Source organism: Ammospiza caudacuta, chromosome 2 (assembly GCF_027887145.1).
Source record: "Ammospiza caudacuta isolate bAmmCau1 chromosome 2, bAmmCau1.pri, whole genome shotgun sequence".
Taxonomy (NCBI): Eukaryota; Metazoa; Chordata; class Aves; order Passeriformes; family Passerellidae; genus Ammospiza; species Ammospiza caudacuta.
The window spans coordinates 35,337,608-35,357,868 of NC_080594.1; the positions used below are offsets into that span (position 1 = coordinate 35,337,608).

At 49.0% G+C, this 20,261-nt stretch overlaps 1 protein-coding gene across 2 annotated transcripts in view; it reads right to left on the reverse strand.

Moving 5' to 3' along the window:
- GAB2 (GRB2 associated binding protein 2) overlaps positions 1–20,261 on the reverse strand; it is a 93,994-nt gene that overhangs the window by 31,535 nt on the left and 42,198 nt on the right. For both annotated transcript variants that reach the window (XM_058799977.1, XM_058799976.1), the window contains exon 2: positions 9,518–9,818. In XM_058799977.1, coding sequence (XP_058655960.1) covers positions 9,518–9,818 — 301 coding nt within the window. The remainder of the gene's footprint in view (positions 1–9,517; positions 9,819–20,261) is intronic.

A 20,261-nucleotide genomic window follows, 5' to 3' on the forward strand; every position in this document is an offset into this window, starting at 1 on the left:
CTTTAAGTACTTGCTTCATCCTCTGTAGCTTAAAGTGATTGTAAGCATGGAAAAATGGCAAAGAAGGTCCTTGGATATCTTATAGAAACTGAAACTCCCTTCTGTGCCTGAATTCCACAGAGAAGCAACTTACTGTGGGCAAGTGGGGAACAGAAGAGATATAGAATATCTAGTTTTCCTGGACAGTCTCATTTTTAAGCACATTTTTCAGGAGCTGTGGCCAAGTGTCCTTTTAAAGACCATACCCAGCTTGGAGGGAACAGACACCATTCCTGATGCGCCTCTGGCAGCAAATGGCTACAGGCAGGATAAAATATGCACCAAACACATCTGTCCCGTGCCCTAGTGATGAATCCTTTCAAGCAGAGGCTGCCTGTCTGCTCAGTGCTTGTGCAGCACCTGGCACAGCAGAAGGCATGTTTCTTGGCTACATCTACTCTGTGATGGACCCTTAGAAATGCTCTCAGCCTTCCTGGAGGGAGCTGGGACATGGAAGGAGGGCATCCTTGGATCAGGTGTAAGCCCCACAGCCCAAAGTAATTGCCAGTATTACAGCTCTGGTATTGTACCACAATAAGTAAATCAAAAGTATGTTTGAGGAGCAGGCAGTAATTATAACTGAGGCATAGAAACTGTCTAGGGAAGAAATGCTATCTTTACAGATAAAATCAGTAATAAATGCTACTGCATTCATAAATAAGAATCAGTCTGGAAACAAACCCTGAGCGGTGTCATGCAAAGTTCACAGGAATCGACAGCTTCATGTCTCCTTCCTGCTCCATGTGCCTTCACTTGGAGGCTTTAAAGGCTTTAGAAAGCTTTCCCCTTGCTCAGGCTTGGTTTTAATTGGAAATACAAAGGAATACAGACCAGCAAACAAACAGGCATTTGGGTTTGGTAAATGAGAGTCTAAATCTGTCCTGGCTTTTATCAGGTTTTACAAAGCAGTGTGCAGGACATATAAAAACCATGTCCCTATCAAAGCTTTGGAGGGAACAATGAGATATGTATGGAGGGAAGAAATGGGGAAATACATTTACATAGGGGGGAAAAAAGTGCCACATTGTGAAAAACAGCCAGAAGATTATCCTTTGCAAAAGTGAGTTTTTTTCTCCTTGTCTAGCCTGCTTGCACTTGCATTTTGGGGTTCTCTGTCCATTGCATTTTCCAGCCTGGCTCCTACATGTTGGGCATCACCTGTGGATCTGTGTCCTGCCCTGATGCCTGAGAAACTCTGCAGACAGATTCATGGCAGCTCCATGAATCCCAAAGTGCATGACTGGGGCAGAGGGGCTACAACAGTCCCAAGACCCCTCTGGGAAATATAAATGCAGGCGAATGTGGCTGTGAGTTTCCTCGTAGTTGGCTGACACCCAAAAATGCCTCTCTCCCTCCCTGTCTCCCTCAGTTCTGCTCAGACAGTGTCACTCCAAGTCCATCAGCTGTTTTTGTTTCCAAGGGCTCTGCACGGTTTTGTTTTTTGATGCACTGCTGATACCATCTGCCGCGCTCATTTTTCCACGGTCAGTAAGTCACCCTAAAAATTCCTCTGTGCCCATTAAACTAACAGAGCTCATCTGACAGGGCTCATAGCCATATAAGCCAATTGCAAAACAAAGAATTATGTTAAATGGGTTTCTGATTCTGGGTGCCAGGCCAGGAGACAGCCCTGCCCAGGGCTGAGATGTGAACTCAGCTTGTCAATCTCTGCTAGGAAACCTGTGCTGGAAAGGCCGGGCAATGCTTTTAGCGCTAAAAAAAGCTCAAACCTCTTGAACTTCACATTTCTTCCTTCTCTCCCACTAAAACCCCAGCCTCAGCTCAGCTAAACCAGTGGGACTTTGGCCAGGAAAGGGCAGGATTTCCCCCAAAGGCCCCAGTCCTCCAGCTCTGTATTTATCTTCAGAAGAGGCCAGTTGGATACCCTTGAGCTGGGCGCCAGCTGGGAAACAGTCAAGAAGAGCTGGAGTATTTTGACTGTTGGTCCTTTCTGAAAGCTGAGCATAAATTTTTTTTATTGCTGGTTGATGGTTTTATTATTTGCAGCAAGATAAGAGCATTTTTTGCCTGTAAACCTTGTGCTCCCACAAACAGCTGCATCCTCTGCCAGTTCCCATCAGTGCCGGGTATGGTCAAAGGAGGCTCAACAAATACTTATCTTCCAATGGATGCTGTGGGATGGCACAGTTTTGGGTTTGCAAACACAAGGCTCACATATCTTCTGGATTTTTTTCAGTTCTGCCTCTTCAAAATGTCCACAGTCACAATAAAAACATCTAAAGAAGAAAATGCTAAAAATTCCTAATTTCCAAAACCCAAACTGTGAAGAAAGCCTTGGCCCAAGCATTGCAAATGTCAGAGATTTGATTACATCAGATGCCCTGAAGCCAGAGGCTTGGTTTTCTAATCAGGTAGATACCTTAAGACCTTTTCCCTTGCTAAAACCTCCTGCATCCTTGCCTCAGTCCTTTTCTTGGCACCTGTGCGGGCAGGAAACTTTCTCTTGGTATCAAGGACAGTGACCACCCCAGCAGTGCAGTGCTGACTCTGGTCCTGCAATGTTCCTGGGAAGGCAGCATGCTGAACAGCAGAGTACAGCAAGAGGAATAAGGTATGGAAGAATAGCAGGGGTTGCTCGTTGTCTGGTGTAAATGAAATTATGAAAATGAAATCACTGAAGATCCAGCTTGATAGCAAAGGCCTTGATAGCAATCCTGACACAGGTGGGATGAGTTTTAGTAGAAAGTGGACACCTGAGCTCATCAGTCCTACCTCCTTGGAGAACCAAGGGAAAGAAATGACCACTTTCAGAGTGCAAATGATTAGACATATTCTAGACATATTTTTTCATTTTCTCCAAAGAAGTGGACAGACTACAGCCACCCAAACATGTCTCACTCTTAGGGGCATCAGTTCCCTCTCCAAACTGCCAGGGGAATCACAGCAAGGACACCCTGACCAGCTGGTAGAGATCAGCAAGGATCTCCTCCTGTTTCTGTCCTCTAGGAAGCAAATTCCAGGTCATTATTGGTGCTCTGCTCTTCAGCAGACTCATCAGTACCACAACTAGCTTATCTCCAGAGGGAAGGAGGGAAAAAAGGGGGAAAAAGACAGCAGGCAGTTAACTGCTCTCAAGCTGCTCCTTTGTGCCAATACCACTCCATCTCCAGTATTGTTTACACAGAAATAAAAGCTGAACAGTGTCAGGTCTTAAAATAACTTGCTGTTTGTGGAGCAGGAAAACCAGGGTCAGGGAAGTTTGGAACAAATTTAAAGTGGCAGGAAGGCTAAGGAATGAACTGTGACTTTGGCAAGAAGGTACTTGTATGCACCTGAAGTTTAACCATGAGCCTGGTGCAAAGTGAGTTTGGGCTACCAGGTCTCCCCCACCTATTCCAGCAAGGCTGGGTCAAACCTGGGGCTGAGATATGACATCTGCATTTGGCCTCCAGAGAAAATCTGCAGCCACAGCTGTTCCCCTTGTTAGGAAAACTCAGAACATGGAAGAAAATGATGAGGGGGGTCTGATCTAAATGCTCTTGAGGTGTGCAACCAGTGGCTCTAGATGTGACATAGGTGTTTTAAAAGAAGGAGCTCCTTGACACTGAGTGCTGAAAGTATTGATGGGAGCAGTGAGGAAAAGGCTGCATCTGTAGGTATGGTGGGACAGCAGGTCAGAGTACAGCGCTCAAGGCTCCACATTCCTGTCCCAACACAAGCTATCTCCAAATGGGGCAGGGGATATTAGGTCTTTGGGTAGGTGAACAAACACAGGAAGGTGAAATATCTGGAGAGAATCCAACCAGATATGCCCTGTCCATCCCATGGTCAAGCTCAACTCAAACATATTCTTGTTGTAACGTCTGAAGGGACAGACTGGCCTCCATGTGAGCTGACAGCCAAGTATAACTCATACCAGGGCTTAAAGGTGCAGTCAAGACCAATTGAATTATGGCAACAGAAGCTAAAATGTCAAGTGGTACAAGGGGGAATAAATTTAAACTGACAGGGGGTAGGTTTAAATTATATATTAGGAAGAAATTCTTTCCTGTGAGGGTGGTGAGGCCCTGGCACAGGTTGCCCAGAGAAGCTGTGGCTGCCCCATCCTTGGAAATGTTCCATGCCAGGTTGGATGGGGCTTACAGCAACCTGGTCTGGTGGGAGGTATCCCTGCCCATGGTGAGGGGTTGGAACTGGATGATCTTTAAGGTCACCTCAAACCCAGAGCATTCTATAATTCTAGGAAGTCATGAGGGCACAAGGATCCACAAGGGGCTGCCTGCTCCCTTGCCCTTAGGTGGCAGTGCTGCCTGCAGATCCCAAAACAACACACAGCAGGGCCTGGGTGCTGTCAGAGACAGCCCCACACATCCCTCCTTGTGCCCATTTCTTATTCCACATTCCTCAGGCCTCTGCACAGTCCCTGGCTGGGCTCTGGGCTTGTAACTCCTCCATGGCACAAGCAGGGAAGGAAGGAAGGAGGCATGTGCTAGGCACTATAGCAAGGAAGTACCTGGTCTTGTGCATTTCCCCTGTGCTTTAGTTCTTCCTGGCCATGGGAGAGGCAGTGGTGGCAGGAATGCAGGAACTGTCACCTTGCACGTGCTCCCTGGTGCCCTGCTCCTGCATGCAGGAGAGAATGGGGAACACTGCTGGCTTGGGAGAGGTGGGTGGTACACAATGTTCAAACATGGTTTTACTCTAGTCTTGCAGCCCACAGCCTCTTCACTGAGTTTTGGGCAGCTCCTGTCCTCCCAGCAAGTCTTCAGGGCTGTCCCTGTTGTTTTCTTCTTTGGTCCGTCTTGAGCTCCCTTTGTTGGGCAAACACCCAGGCAAACCTGGCTGCAAGCAATCAGTGGGGCTGGAGGTATCACTGGCCTGTTTCTAGGACAAACATGCTTTTGGGAGAGAAGTGAGGAGCGTGCCAGAGCAGTCAGATGGGCTCGCAACACAGACCTGCAGGCAGCAGGCTGGGGGCAACCAGCCTGTGGCCCATGTGGGACCCCCAGCCAAAGCAACTCAAGTGAGAGCAATAAATTTGCTCTCATGGGCTGGAATGGGGCAGCTGGTGCAGGGTCTGGGGCAGAACCAAGCCAAAGACACCCAGGCAGGTGGGGTGCAGATCTCACCAGTGTGAGCAGAAAGTGAGTGGTATCCAGAGGCTGATCCACTAAACTGCTAGAATGAGCATGTCTGAATTGAAGGAGGAAGGAGAGATGCATCTCCATTAAATTTTAATGCTCAGCCCTGACCTATGTTCAGCGAGATATTGCTGGGATTGCTCCCTGTCATGATGTAAAATACCAACACCACACCTTGGAGATGGAGTGGGGACTTAGCCAGAACCCAGAACTGCCCTGGAGCAAAGTAGAGAAATAAATAAAAGAAATTAAATCCCAGATGGACCAAAAAAAAAAAAAAAAAAAGAAGATAACATGCCTGGACTGGGTGGGAGAGGCTACTGCTGCCAGACACAACCCATCGGGGCAGGAGCCCAGCGCCATCCTACCCTTTTCCCATGCCTTCCTCACCCTCTCCAAGTGGAGGGAGCTTTCAGATCAAAACAAGGACATTTACTTACACACAAATATTCCCTTCTCTGGTTTCATGTCTGGGTTAAACCTCTAGCACAGAGGCATTAATGACGTGCATGAATAAGCTTTTAAACTCCCACCCATGTCTGGTCAGCACCCACAAATCCAAGCCCCTGAAAGAGCTCCTTTTCCATGGAGAAGGTAGAAGAGGAGCTCCAGGGTGCCACTGAGGGTGGCACAGTAAAATGACATAAAGTTAATAAAGATACTGACTCCTTCAAAATAACTAAACCTTGCACAGGGCCCCTGCAAGGACATGCTCACTGCATGGGCACACACACTGGTTCATGAGAAATCAAACTACAGGCTGCTGTAGCTGCACCTCTGTCCTGCTGGGGATGGGACAAGGAGGGGTTTTGGCTGAAGCATCAGCTTCAGAAAGGGTTAATGGCACATGAGATATGTTTAGTGGGATTTGGTATTTTTTTAACTTCAACAAACAAAGCATATGAGAAAATCCAGTTCACAGCTGAGCCCTGGCTGCCTGCCCACTAGGGCAGGGAAAATGCTGATGGTTTGAAATACCCACGTGCTGGCCTTTCTCATGCAGCCTGTGGCCCAGGGTCCCTGGCTGGTCTCCCCCCACTGTACTTGGGACACTCAAGGCGGCAGCAGTGCAAACTGCAGTGTAAAGGCAGCACTGACACAGGAGCAAATCTACTTTCCTGGAGCATGGCTGGCTTCCTCAGACACGCAGAGGAGCCAGGATCCTGTGAGGCTCTGCTTGTTCAAAAACCATAATTAGCTCTCAAAGTAAATAGGTGTTAACAGAAACAAAGAGCTTTGCCACAGTCTGGGTAAACACTTCAGAATCAATTTAATTTCCCTTCTCCTGGCAGATGTAATCGTGCTGCTCTGCAATTATTTTAGGTCGGAGCAGGGAACAAAGCCACCGGGGCAGCTTTGCTGAGCAGCTGCTCCTTGGGACAGCCGGCAGGACCCTCTGCTTCACTGACATCCAGGCCCCCGAGGCTGAAACGAGCTTCCTTCCGCTGAACCAGATGTATAATGCAGCTGGAGATCAGCAAACCAGCAGTGAGCCATAGCATGACATTAAACCGCCCTAAAGTCCAGCCTCCTTAATCCTGAGAGTCCCCCTGTCTAGACAGAACATGAAGGACTAATGTGAAAACCAAGTGACAGAAAATTTACACTCTCCCGTTGAGCTGCAAACAGAAAGAAGCATCAAAGGGTGTAAATCTGTTTGCCTTTTAATTGTTTTGCTTTTTGAGACTGTGGGTAGCACCTAAGCATGGTCCCCCACTGGTGCAGAGGGTTTGCCTCACTGCAACTCCAGGTTGCTCATTGGCTTACTAAATCATGCTAAAAGGCTTTCTTACCCTGCCTTTTCCCTACCATCATGGGGAGCTGGTGCAACAGGCTTTTACCCAAACTGCCCCAAAAGCTAATGTCCTCCACCACTACTGGGTTATAAGCAAACTAGTGATGGGTGACTGGGGCTCAGCTGATGTGGGGTGTCCCTTCGAGGAGGCAGCAACTCAGCATATGATGGCAACTGCAGTCAATGTGTTTGCTGGTGATGGAGTGTTCTCCTAGCTGGGATGTGAGAACAGCCCAGATGGAAACAGCCTGGCTGCGGGGCCAGACCCAGCAAGGCTTTTGGGCCTGTATAAAGCAGTCACACACCCAGGAACAAGTACAACCAGAAAAATGTGCACAGTGGCTTCCCTGGGAGTTCCTGATCTTGTTCCACCACACTGCCTCTCTGCTGGGAGAAGCAGATTTAGTTAATTAATTGCTACAATTAGCATGGAGCTATTCCTGCTCATGATGGTTACCTTTTCCTCCCCCTTTTTTGGTTCATCCAATTACCAACTCATTCATTCTCCAAGGCAGAGGCCACAACAAGGCACAGAGAAGCTTGAGGATGAGGGGAGGAAGGTCCAAGAACAAAATGCCAAGTGTCCCAAGCTCTGTTTCTACCCAGGAACTGTCCTGATCTCGCACAAACTCTTGCTGCTCTCTCATCCATCCACCCTTGACTTCAAGAAGGTGATGAAGAGGGAGCACAGCACAGCAGAATTACAAACATTGCTACGACTGTTTCATTACTCCCTCCAGCTGACACCCCACAAAGGATGCACCCCATGATGAGCTTATATACACCAAAATGGACAAGACTTCCGACACCCATCGTGCTCCAATGACCCCTCAACTTCTTCACCCAGCCTCAGGCCATGGACTCTTCAAATGAACATTATCCACTTTGGGAAATTGATGATTTATTTGCCATTACTAAGCAGGGATGGTGAAGGAAAGGTGAGCATGGGGTCACTGCTTCGGCAAGGACCGAAGTGAAGCGCCAGCCCTGAATAATTCATGTTCAATCTCTGCTGCAGCATCTGGACACATCTGCTGCATTCGCCATTGCAGGCTTTTTCTTGGCTTACTCAGAAAATCAAACTTTGGCAGCTGGGTACTGTTTCAAGTGGGTACTTTCCCTACAGCATTAACGAGCTGTGATTCTGTTACAAATAGGGATTTTTGTTCCTCTTTTGCTGATGTCACTCCATGATCCTGCAGGGAATAGTGCTTGGATCTCTGCAGCCTGATGATCCCTGTGTGCCCTTTGGGACAGATGTACTTGCAAGCGGGAGATTGTTTTTCCTTTTGCTGCCCAGATTTATATTTCACTGAAGTCCCGTATCGATCCTGCTGCCGCTGGGCTGAAAGCTCATTTTACTAAATGAGAAGAAAAACAGTTCCCCCAGCTGAACGCACGCAAAATGGAAAATCCTGCAATGAAACAGCTCTTAAAAAAGGGGCCTGAACAATTTTGCTGAACCTCGGGGGCCGCACCGCTGACATTGGAATGGTATGTAATTTATTTAGCCTGACCTTTCTCTGAAAGACCCGGCTGGCGACGTTATCAAGGATCCTTTCTGCCACTTGTGCACCCATTGCCAAGGTGACATCCTGCCTCATGCGTCAGTCAGCGAAGATCGCATCTGCGGTGCTGCGGTGCTTTGTTTGCTGTCCTGCCTGACAAGCTCTTGGCAGGGTTTCAACTCCTGCGGATGGCAGCTGCTCCACGAGGGACCAAAACAGATTCAAGCTGGACGTTGTTATGGGGAGTTTCATGCAGACAGAGCATAGGCCTGCAGTCCCCTGGATGAGACAAGCAAAGGTACCCAGAGATGCTACCACGTATAATGGGATGGGCAGGTGACTACAGAGCTGCACGCCACACTCACCTCCCCATCCCATCTCACTCAGGTTTTATGTGTGCCCTTGTGGTGCTGGGAAAGCAGAGGCAGCTCACCAGTGCTTAATGAAGAGTCTTTCCCAAGTGCAATTGAGTTTGGATGGTGGAGCACAACTCAGACAACAGGTCCCCTCACTGCGCATAAACCACCTGGAGTTTTCCTTCCCCCCTCCAGTGCTTTCCCTGAGGGTTCCAGGAAGAGATGGGGATGCAGGTGCAGAGAGTATGTCTGTCCTCCACATGAGGGCCTGCCAGCAGGGAAAACTGCAGTGGAGAGGAAAATGGTTCCAGTAAAGCTTCTCCCCCCATTCCATCAAGAGATTGAAATGTCTGAACAAAGGGGATTTTCACTGCTGGTTCCCACCACTCTCAAGGGGATTTTGGTGATGGATAGGGACAATGGCTGCAGCTAAAAAAGTTCCCAAACACCACCAACTTCTTGTAAGAGACTGAAAAGTCTACAGTTATGGAGGGTAAAAATGACTGGCTCTCACAATAGCCAAGACAGCTCTTTAGATGTCAAAGGCAGGAAAGCCTCATGAAAGTTTCCCACACATTCATCCATTTCCCACTTCAGCCCCCCCACCCTTGGCAGGCTGCACCCCACCCCTACGTGTCTGATCTGAAAGAGGCCTGGCGCCCATTGGGAGGACAGGAGAGAAGATGCTCGTAACAATGGACCTGTCTCTCATGGTACCTGTGTTCTCCTCGGACTGGTTGAAGCCACAGATCTGGCAGATGCTGCGGACCCATTTGTTCATGTCGTCCTCGGTCTCAGCCACCAGGTAGAAGGTCCTGTCGCTCGTCTTGATGTCGAAGATGTAGCTGTCTTGCAGCTCCTTCTTGTTGAAGGTGAGGCCTGCGTCCACTTGCTCGCAGAAATTGAGGTTGATGACACGCAAAGGTTTCTTGGAGTGGTCATTTTTGTAGTACTCCAGGACATCGGGGTCGCCACTCATCCGACCGCTGCGCAGGACGAACCAGCGCTTCTTCCATGCCTGAAACCAAGACAACAAGAAGCATGAACGCCACTGCTGCATCTGTGAGAGCAAAAATCCACTGCTAGGCACAGGGTGACACAGAGGGACACGACACTTCTCCACCATGGGGTGCTCTGGGAAGCTGCTCAGGCATACCTGCAAGAGGTGCATAGACTCAGCTCAGTTCTTCAGTTCGATACTGAAATCCAGGAAAACTAAATACCAAAATGGCATCATAGCATAAGATGACCCCAAAAGGTGCCAGTCTTGAGGCTCAGAGGAACCTTGCTCCTACCCTACAGCCCAGACATGCTTCCAGGACCCAAATGCCCTTCTCTCTGTGATCTGTGCAGTGGCATTACTGGGTGTTGCCAAAATGCCTTCCAGCAGCTCAGAGGAAATGAGGCACTTCAGATGCAGCACCCTGGGTGTCCTAACCTTCAGAGAAATCCCTGGGAGCATCATAGGATGTGTCTAGCAGATACTGACCATGCCAATCTCTGTTTAAATGCCAGAATAGAAAGACTAATAAAACCAAAGGACAACTGGTTTGTTTTTTTTTTAAATATCACGAATAATGCCAGGGAGACCCATGGAGAATCCCAGCTTCATTTGTTTTTCAGCATCCTCTGCTCCTTGGCATGTAGGCAACTCCTTAGCAAAGGAAAAGGTTATCATTGATTCTTCCAAGCACTGCTGACAGCAGCTCTTGGCCAAACTACCTGCAGAATGGACTCAGGGGGTTGTGGAGCTTGAAGCAAACCAGCAAAACAAATGTCAGCCATCAGCCCTGGCCCTGAGAGCTGCAGCCCTGCTGCCCTCCCCACGCCAGACACATCTGGGAGCCCACAGGAGGAGGAATAGCCACAAGTATAATGTGTTAAAGGCTACAACTGAAATTACAGGGAAAATTGTGCAGGTGCAACCCCCCATCCCATGAGGTGAGCAGAGTGTTTCTTTGGGGTGTGTTCTGTGCGAGGATCGTGGCACCTGTGGGAGGGATGAACAGGGTTGAGGGACCACCTCGAGCTGCCCCCCTTTGCAGAGCTAGGCTCCCTTGCAGAGGCCTCAGCTCCCATGGCCTAGGGAAGGGAAGGATTACCTCTAAGCAAAGTCCTTAAAACAGCTTGTTCAGGGTGTCTTTGAAGTCAGCAAAGGTTTGAGAGGTGCATGTGGATAAGCATGATGTGAATTGTGACCAGTGCTCCTGCATTACCTGACACAGACTTCACTTTGTTCCAGAGGATGTCAAGGGAGATGTGATCCCCACCATCCTGCTCTGGCTCTGGCAGTGGGGCTTTGTATGAGATTTACCTTATTTATATTTTTATATATAACCAGCTTTGGAGTTCTGATGATTATAAGAGGTCTGGTTATGAGGAAGCACACGATATTTCTCAGAAGGAAGAACAAACACCTACAGTAACCCAGGAGAGGCACCGAGGCAAGCAGTGTGCTGGGTCCCTCATGATAATGCCCAGGTGCTGAGCACAAGCTTTACATATTGGTGACGGGCATGTGCTAGATCTCAGCCAGCCAACAGCACCAGGATCCCACAGTTTTGGAGAATTTCATCACTGAAATAATGGTAAGAAGCTCCTGTGGTGTTTTCCCTGAACAGTCTGATTCAGACCATACTTCTCAAAAGCTTAAAAATAGCTTTTGTTGATGTCTTTGAGATTTGTAATCAAATTAGTTTTGCACTAATTCTCAAAACGGCTCCTGGTGCCAGGAAAGCAACTTCAGTGCAATCTTCCAAAGGCAGTGAAGCAGCAAATTGCTTAGCAAGAGGACGTGCAAGGCTAGCAGATTTTGGCTTAATCTCACCCACTTCTCATCAAAATGGCTGCTTTTGAGTGACGAAATAGATACAGTGGAGCTGTGTCCATCAGGGAGGGAAAAACCAATTTCATCAGGCAGCAGCAATAATTTACTAGCCCATCTCCTCAAAATGGATCACCCAAATCACTGGGAAACAAACCTATGAACATTTTTTTCCTAGTTCTAGGTGGTAAAAGACCCATTAGCTTCTTCCTGTTAACACTGAGTCATTTCTTTGCAGCCACCTGGCAGGACTAAGACATGGGCATGCATCAGTGAAGGGACTGCAAGAAGATGGAGTTGTGCAACCACAGGAACCAGCACCTGAATGCAGACATCCAGCACCAGTTCTTGCTGCTTAGCTTGTTGCTTTCCAACCATCTAGAGCCCAGTCTTGCAGCCTCCCTTCATGGCTGAGACATTGCATTACAAAACCCACAAAGTGCAGAAACCAGACTTCGGAATTTAGAGTTTTCATGGAAAAAACAGGAGGAGATGCTGCAAGCAAGACGAATGATGCTACCACGACCCCTCTTTTTACCACCAGTGTGAGAACCACAACTCCTGCAGTTCTCTTTGGCCTGTCTAGTAGCAATGAAAAGTACCACACAGTCAGGATCTGGCAGAGAAAACAGTGTAACACGCACAGTCTGGTTGCTTTGTGTAAGTTTTAACATAGGCTGGCTGCAAAAGGATGGGTCTTACAGGCACAACATGTCCTGGAAAGCTTCAGGAGGTGGAGCACCATTGGAGAGTATGAGCACTGGACAGGGCAGGAGTCCCACAAGCTTGGGAAGACCACCCTGTCCGTCTCTGTGTGGTGCCCTCCTGATGATAAGGAGTCACTGGTGTTCTTGCAATACAGCTTCTGACCCAGCAAAAGAGCTCACGACAGCAGCCTAAGGAACGTCTGTCCTGGACAGGTGGCTGCAGGCAGCACAGCTGGAGGCATCTCCCACCACACTCCCCTGCAGCAGCACCAGCTGTTCCTGCCTCCTAGGATCAGCTTCCAAGCCAGAGGAATAAGCAATGATTGCTAGAAGAGAGTGGAAGTAAACAGTCAAGAAATAGACAGAAATCTACTTATTCTTGTGGACATTTTCTCTGAATTTTTGAGTGCTGGGCTCAGCAAGTGTATTTTATTTCTTCCCTGTGGATTTGCTGTGCCTTTATTGGGACCAGGGCTCACCTTGTGTTTGCCAGGCTGTGGCTGCTCTTGGGGCATCTCTGCTGGCACCAACGCAGCTTGCTTCAACATGTCACTATATGCAGCATGTGGCTCATCCTCCTGGGACACCTATTTCCCCAGTCAAAGCTACCAATACCATCCAAACCTTCTACATTTAGGCTTCCCTAGGATATCACCTTCCTGCAAGAGAGCGATTTAAGCGTCTACTGACCAGCAGCTATGACAGTGGTAAGATGTATGGGATCCAAACGTGTGTGGCGATCTTATCTGATGCCAAACCAAGGGAGGATGCAACTACATGTGAACCTACACACTCTTTCCATGACCACCTTCTCCCAGCATGAGGCTGAGATGGCACACAGGCATCTCATCCTCCACCTGAATTTTCCTCCTCTGCTTATTTCTACCTCATCACAGCTCTTCTGGAGTCCCTGTTGCCATCAGTCTGCTCCTGCCAAAACACTGTGCCTCCCTGACACGTGTTGTGAGCCAAGGGCTGTGTTTGTTTAACAGCTTTACAACGCTGAGAGGCCAACAGCTTAACAGCCATAAAACGCTGCTTTGCAGCACAAATTTCCAGCTGTGCGGTCCTTTGCTGGCATCAGGTTCCTTCACGGTTAAATTACGGCTGCCAAAGGCCCTGAATGTCACTGAGAAATATTTTGACACTTGGCAAGTACTTCTTTGTTAAGAAAAAGTGCCCACCATGCTCCTATTGCGATGTGAATCCTCCCTGGGCACTGAGAACCGTGGCTGCTGCTCAGATTTTTTCCACCTCACTTTAATTTTGCAGCAGCAAAGTTAAAGTTCACAAAACGGAGCTCTTTCCAGCTGGATGCTACCTGGAGCTGGCTGTTTTATGGGGAGCTGGGTTGGCAGAGGTGAGGCAGCGCTGGTGGGTTCACTGGCTGAGGGCACTTAGCAAGGATGTTCAGGCAGTGGTTGGGACCCTTCCTGTTCCATCTGCTGGGTGAGGAACCATAAGAGCCAAACCAAACAAGGCGGCTGCTCTTGAGCAACTGAGATATCACCGTGTGTGGCAGAAGATACCATCCCACTTCTCGAGGAGTGAGGTCCCTCACGTCCCCCATGGCTGTCCTGATGGTGCAATGCAGTCACAGAGCTGGTGGCATCAGGGTAGAGAGCTCAGAGAATCTGGAGCCTCCAAGAGCCTAATAATCCAAGTGTTTTGACTAACAGCCCAGAGAGAGGCTTTATTAACTATGGTTATAGTGAGGGACATTCAGACAGCATCTGCCTCTCTGCTCCCCTGTTCTCTGCAAAGTGAACACAGAGATCCAGCCCACAACCTGCCTCAGAAAAAAAGAAAAGGGGTGAGGAAAGTAATAATTTAAATATCAGTAAAGCCAGGTATCCATTCCAGGGGAACTTGCCAAGTGCCACAATTGTGAGAAGGAAGCAAATAGTGACAACACGGAGAGATGGCTCTTGGTGGGGCCTGTAGGAGAGGCCCATCCAGTATTATCTTAGCTTCGAAGTGAGGAGCTTGAAACAGTCAGAGACTGTTAGCTTTGGGTTGAAAAGGATGTTCTTTCAATTAGGATCAACTTCTGAGACACATCTCTCTAATCTGAAACACTAATATTTTTACCACCACACCCTTACAGCACATGTAGAAAGAGAAGAGAAGAGAAGAGAAGAGAAGAGAAGAGAAGAGAAGAGAAGAGAAGAGAAGAGAAGAGAAGAGAAGAGAAGAACTACCTGTGTATTTCCCAGGAAATCTCTCTGCCATGTTCCTTCTCCCCCTGACAACAACTTCATGCCCACCAGCACTGCACACCAGCAGTGTGAAATAAACCTTCCAAAATCTGACCTGACACAAATCACAGCATCTAATCCAAGCTGGCAGGCAGGATGAGTGACCTAGCCATGACATCAGGCAAGTTTCTCACACCAAGATGAAGCTGGAGACTGTGTGATTCAAGCAGGAAACCCCACAGCAGGGCACACAGGTGCTTGTGTCCCAGATTTGCCCAGAACCAGAGAGGCCCTGGGTGCAGGATGGCTCCTGTCATTGCCGCTGTGGCCACCAGCTGCCAATGGAGGTGCCATCATATCCACAGAAAGCCAGAATTCTGTCCCAGCCCCACAGTTTTCACTCTGCAGTGCAAATTAGTCTTGCACCTCATTGAGCACATTCTCCCTCTGGCTCCATTCACATCTGGTGTGGCAGAGAGGAGTTCACACTTTGGGAGCACATGAGAAAAAACACAACACCTGGAAAGGTCTCACTGTTTTTCCCCATCCATTGTGTCCCCTCCAAACTGCCACCACTTTAGCCATCCTGGCAAGATCACCCCTGGGAAAGGGGAATGGAGATATGGGGGGTGTGCCGAGAGCATGTGCCTGGTGGCTTGGGCCCTTCAGTGGTGTGCTGGTTTTGCCATCTGCAAGAATGACAGCTGTTGGGCTCTGTAACCCAGCACTGGGGCAGATCCTGTGCTGCCCATCCCTCCCCACAGCCCTGCAGCAGGAAGAGGGTCCCCTGTTGTGCCTGGTGCTACCAGTATCAGCCAGCGAAGCCCCATAGAGGAGGATTGCAGAATAACCTACTGGTGACCTGTATAATAATGTTGTCTTCCTCTGTGTCCCTAGGGGCTTTTTATCTCGTCTGATGGACAGGAGGATGCTGGTTTTATTATTCATGCAAGAACACCTTGTGTAAGTGTTAACTCAAAGGAAATGTGGCTTGGAAGTAGATTTGTAAGCAGCAAGAAAGCCCCCTCTGTTTATGCAGGTGATTATGCTCACTGATTGCCCTCACACAGCCCCAATTCCCAGGGCAAACAGAGCTCTCTGAGCCCCACTCCTGCCCTTCCAGATCCCCCGTGGCTCTCCTTGCCCACTGCCGGCTCACCCTTCCATGTGGTGTTGGGAACAGGCAGCTCCCAGCGCTGCCCTCGCACCCTGCAGAGGGATGGAGGCTGTTCCCTGCTGATCAGGGAACTCGGGGTGGGCTCATTACCAGCCCCGCTCCGGGAGCCGTGATTGGCAGCGCTAATAACACCACGCTGCAGCTGCGAGAGCCTGCGGGGGCACGGGAAACCTTGCTGGGGCACAAAGAGCCCCCTCCTTGCTCAGGAACAGAGGGAAGGAGATGCAAAATAAAGAAAACCTCAACCCAGTGCATATCTCAGGCTGTCAAACTGACCTTCCCTCCCCGGATTTTTTTTTCCCCACTCCTGGAGGTGTAATTAGGCTTCAGAGCACATGTGGAATCACTACATGTGACATCCACCCAAGGGCTGCAGAGGCAGCAGGAGAGCATCACTCATGCTGGGTGAGAGAGGGGGTTTCTCAGCAGAGGCACAAACACAGCCTCTTTATTTGTAAGATCATTTAAAAAACCATAAGCTTCATAAACAGCTCCTGCCATCAGAGATGTTTGCTACCAGGGAAGGAAGGGTGAGGGATGGCTTGGAGCTACAGGTACACTGGGGTGGGCTGGAGGATCTGCTCCCCACCTCTGCCTGCTGCGAACGGCACAAGCAACACAGCAGTGACACAATGTGGAAAACATTTCCCTTCATATTTATTTTAGGGGAGTTCTCTGGTTGGAAAGATTTCAGTAGCTTTGTGCTGCATGGTCAATCTTAGGAAAATAAAGATTTCTCTCTGGGACGTGAGGGCACTGACAGCATTTCTGATGGGATGCTGGAGTGCCTGATTAAGGATGGGATGGAAAAACAAAATACCAAATAGTGAGGCTGTACTTACACCACCAGACAAGCTGTGACTGTCTGAGAATGTAGGACACAGGAAACCCTGGGAGGTCCAGGAGTGCTCCTGTCTGGATGGTGTAGAAAGGATGGACCCAGCTCTAGTGGAGAAGCATGGGGATAGCATAAGACACAATGGAAAAGTCTCATTAGATGTAAGGAAAAGGCTCCACAACGAGGGGCAGAATAACAAAAAACCCAGATGGGGTGGGTGATGTCCATCTTTGGAGATGGCCAGAACCTGCCTGGACAAGACCAGGAGTAACATGATTTACCTCCATTCTTGGCCCTAACTTCAAGCTAGACCTGTCTTGAGTGGGAGCTGGTTCAGAGACCTCCAAAGGTCTTTTCTGACCTTAATTGCCGCCAAATCTAAATTACTCTTCCATAATCAGGTCCACTCACAGTGAAGAGTGTCATATGGAGACCTGATGAGGCCACTCAGACTCTGAGTCCTGTTGCAGGACCAGTGTAGCCATCCATTCCACATCCACCCAGCATTTAGCATGGGAATGGGCAGCACTGGCATTTTTCAACTCTCATTGACTAAAGCAATTAGTCCCCCTTTTCTGAATAATTCCTTCTGCTGAAAGCTGGACAGCAGTGCCCTTACAAGTGTGAAGGTGCCAGGAAAGCAAGGGGTTCACAGGAAGAACCTGGAGCCCAGCTCTTGCCCTGGGGCTGGCTGCAAATGGTCCATGTGCAGAGCCTCCAGTGCATTCCTGCTGCTGCGCATGGATTTTGTTATCTGGAATTATTTCCTGCTATTCAGCCCTGTTCTGTACTCCACTCTGTTATTCCTTGCTGGAATCTCTCCCACCACCCTGCTGTGGCAAATCCTTTGTGGGGCACTGGAGCAGCAGCCAGAGGAGGTGCAGGCAGGTGAGTGGGTGTGGGATAGACAGAGCCAGTGGCTCCCTGGAGATCTACAGGACACCCAGGCTTGTACCTTGTGGCCTCTTGGAAGGCTGACAGGACACAGGGCTGCAACAACAAAACAGGATGTTCCAGCAGCCTGTGATGTGATATTTCACTTGCCATACACATTGTGATACTACAGCCATACATATTTTACATGATGCACATCAAGGCTGCTGCTCTCCAGGTCTATTTGCCAAAGCCAGCTAACACCACTGGCTGCACTCAGCCCTGTGCTCAAGGGCTGACCAACCCACCAGAGCAAGTCAGCCTGTGCCATGCGAGCACACCAAGAGCAAGAGCAGAGTTTAGTTTGCTTTTTCAAGTTTGGGTTTCTGGAAGCAAAAGCAAACTGCTCAGAGATTTTTTTTCCCTCCTGAGACTCTGGTATCAGTCTCTGATAAGAACCTTCCCGGCCATTACACAAGTAGGGCTGGACATGGGAACGCAGCATGAACAAATGACTTGGAGCAAAGCATTTTGATAACTGAGTTTCTCTAGCTTTCTGGCCGCTGCAAGAGCAAAATAAATTCCACAGCACTGTCAGCAATTTCCCTTCCCTCAGCCCTAGCTTTGGGCTACCTTGAATTCCGACCCTGATTGCCCAGGGAAGCTGTGCATGCCCCATCCCTGGAAGTGTTCCAGGTCAGGCTGGATGGGGCTCTGAGCAACCTGGTCTAGTGAAGGTCGCCTGTGGCAGAGGGGTTGGAGCTAGATGGTCTTTAAGATCCCTTCCAACCCAAACCATCCTAAGATTCTGTGAACAGGGATCTGCTCCAAAAGCACCCATTCTGTGCTGGCAGGAGCCACAGCTCCTGCCCCAGGCTTCTTTGGCAAATGTACACCAGCCTCTGCTCATGAAAATCTCATTGCACAGAGGAGTCACCCCATGAGTGCCCAGTGACAGTCACTCCAGGACAGGGCACCATGAGACAAAACAGCACTGCACGTGTCCCCTCTGCCTTCTCCTGGAGGTTGTGGCTGCTCTCCCACCCAGTGTCACCTCCTGCCAGCCCTCTGTGACACCCAGGAAGATGCTCAAGAGAGGACAAGGTTTACTTTCACCAGGGCTTGGCTGAGAGAAAATTTCCAGGCAGGGCATCGCATTTTGGGGCTGTTTTTGTCCCACACCCATGAGCGTCCCTGAGACCCAGAGGGAGACAGGGAAGGGGCTGCTGTCTATTCCCTATCAGTGAACGCTTTTCAAGCTCTGAACACTGCTTGTGTTTCAAAGCAAGCCTGAATTAAAGCAGTGCTTTTCAACAGAGAAAAGAATCTGAAAAAAACAATTTGAGATTCAGTTTTAATCAGCTGGAGATATACAGCCATGTCAGGTCTAGCAGTGAATCCTGTAATTAAAACTGCTCTGCCCTCAATCTCCCAGGTGAAGGCGGATGGAAATACAGATGGACTTAGAATTGGATATCAGGAATGAGAGGTGTGTCAGGATCCCTTCCCCTTCCCTTGGCATGCCACTTCCTTTGCTTAAAGGCTGCAGAATAAGTGCCTTACAAGGTGATACTGAGACTGTTCTGAGCTTAACAGGCTCTCTGCACAGCAAAAACCACCACCCAATTTGGTTTGATAGGATGAGCTGGAGCTATCATGGGGGTGAAGCTGATAGTAAAGTGTGAGGATGTTTTTCCTGTCATCTGAAGGAGTCTGGCTTGCAGCAGGATATTTGGGATAGGCTTGCCTTTCCAGGGATGATTTCTAATTTTAGAAAAGCTCTGAGGCTTGTTAATTTTCAGCCACTTTAATGAGCTGTCTCATCATCTGTAACTACTTCCAGCTCAGCTAACCTCTGCAACAGGAGAAATTAGCCTGATTTGGTTCATATTGAACTCACAGTCTGCTAGACAACCCTTTTCACCTCCTCATGGTAGCTGTCTGGGTGGCAGGGCCAACATCACAGCTGCTGGCACAAAGGGGGTAACAAGGAAGACCAAAGGGCTGTAATGGCGTCTCTGCAAGGAACTAGTGAGACAGGTTTGGAAAACTGTCAGCACAGGAGAGATGCTGAGGAAATCCCCAGTGGCAGGGAGAGGGTGATGGAGATGACCTACTCCCTCTCACCCAAGACAAGAATGACAGGATATCATAGGAAAGCAACAGGAGCCAGGCTTGGGGCACACAAAAGGAGACTTCCCTTTGGGCAGCACAGTAATGACCTTGCTGAAGGGTGCTCAGGAGGATTCAAGTTTAGCTGGCCCCAGCTGGAGACTGAACAAGGTCACAGAAACAAAATCCCCCCAAGGTCACCAAGTGCCACCATGTGTGATGATGGATGTCTGCAATGAAAACTGTTAACAACAGGGAAAATACTATGAGGAGGAAGAGGAGGAGGGAGTCTTGCCAGCCTAGATGCTGGCTCACTGACCACTGTGCAACATTCCACATTGAAAGGATTTGGGAGTGACCCTCTACGGATGTTCAAATGTGCCAGGCTTGGAAGGGGCAAGGGAGGCAACACTGTTCACACCAACCCTCATGGCAGAGCTCAGCCTTCATTGCTTCACATGGTGCCCTTGCTTTGCTCCGGGAAACGTGGGTGTTCCCACTTTGGCAAGACAGAGAGGCAGGAGGCTGTGAAGCCAAACACATTAAATGTGGGCAAAAATGAGAAATAGAGCCAAAAGCTGCTATGAGAAAGACAGCTCTGCAGAGATCAGCATCAATGGCAGTCACCTATCAGCTGGATTCTCATGGTTTAGTTGATTTTAGGGCCTCAGGTTCATTCCTGGTGCTTGAAAGCAAACTCCAATGAGTGGATTCCCTGGTGCTTCATAACAT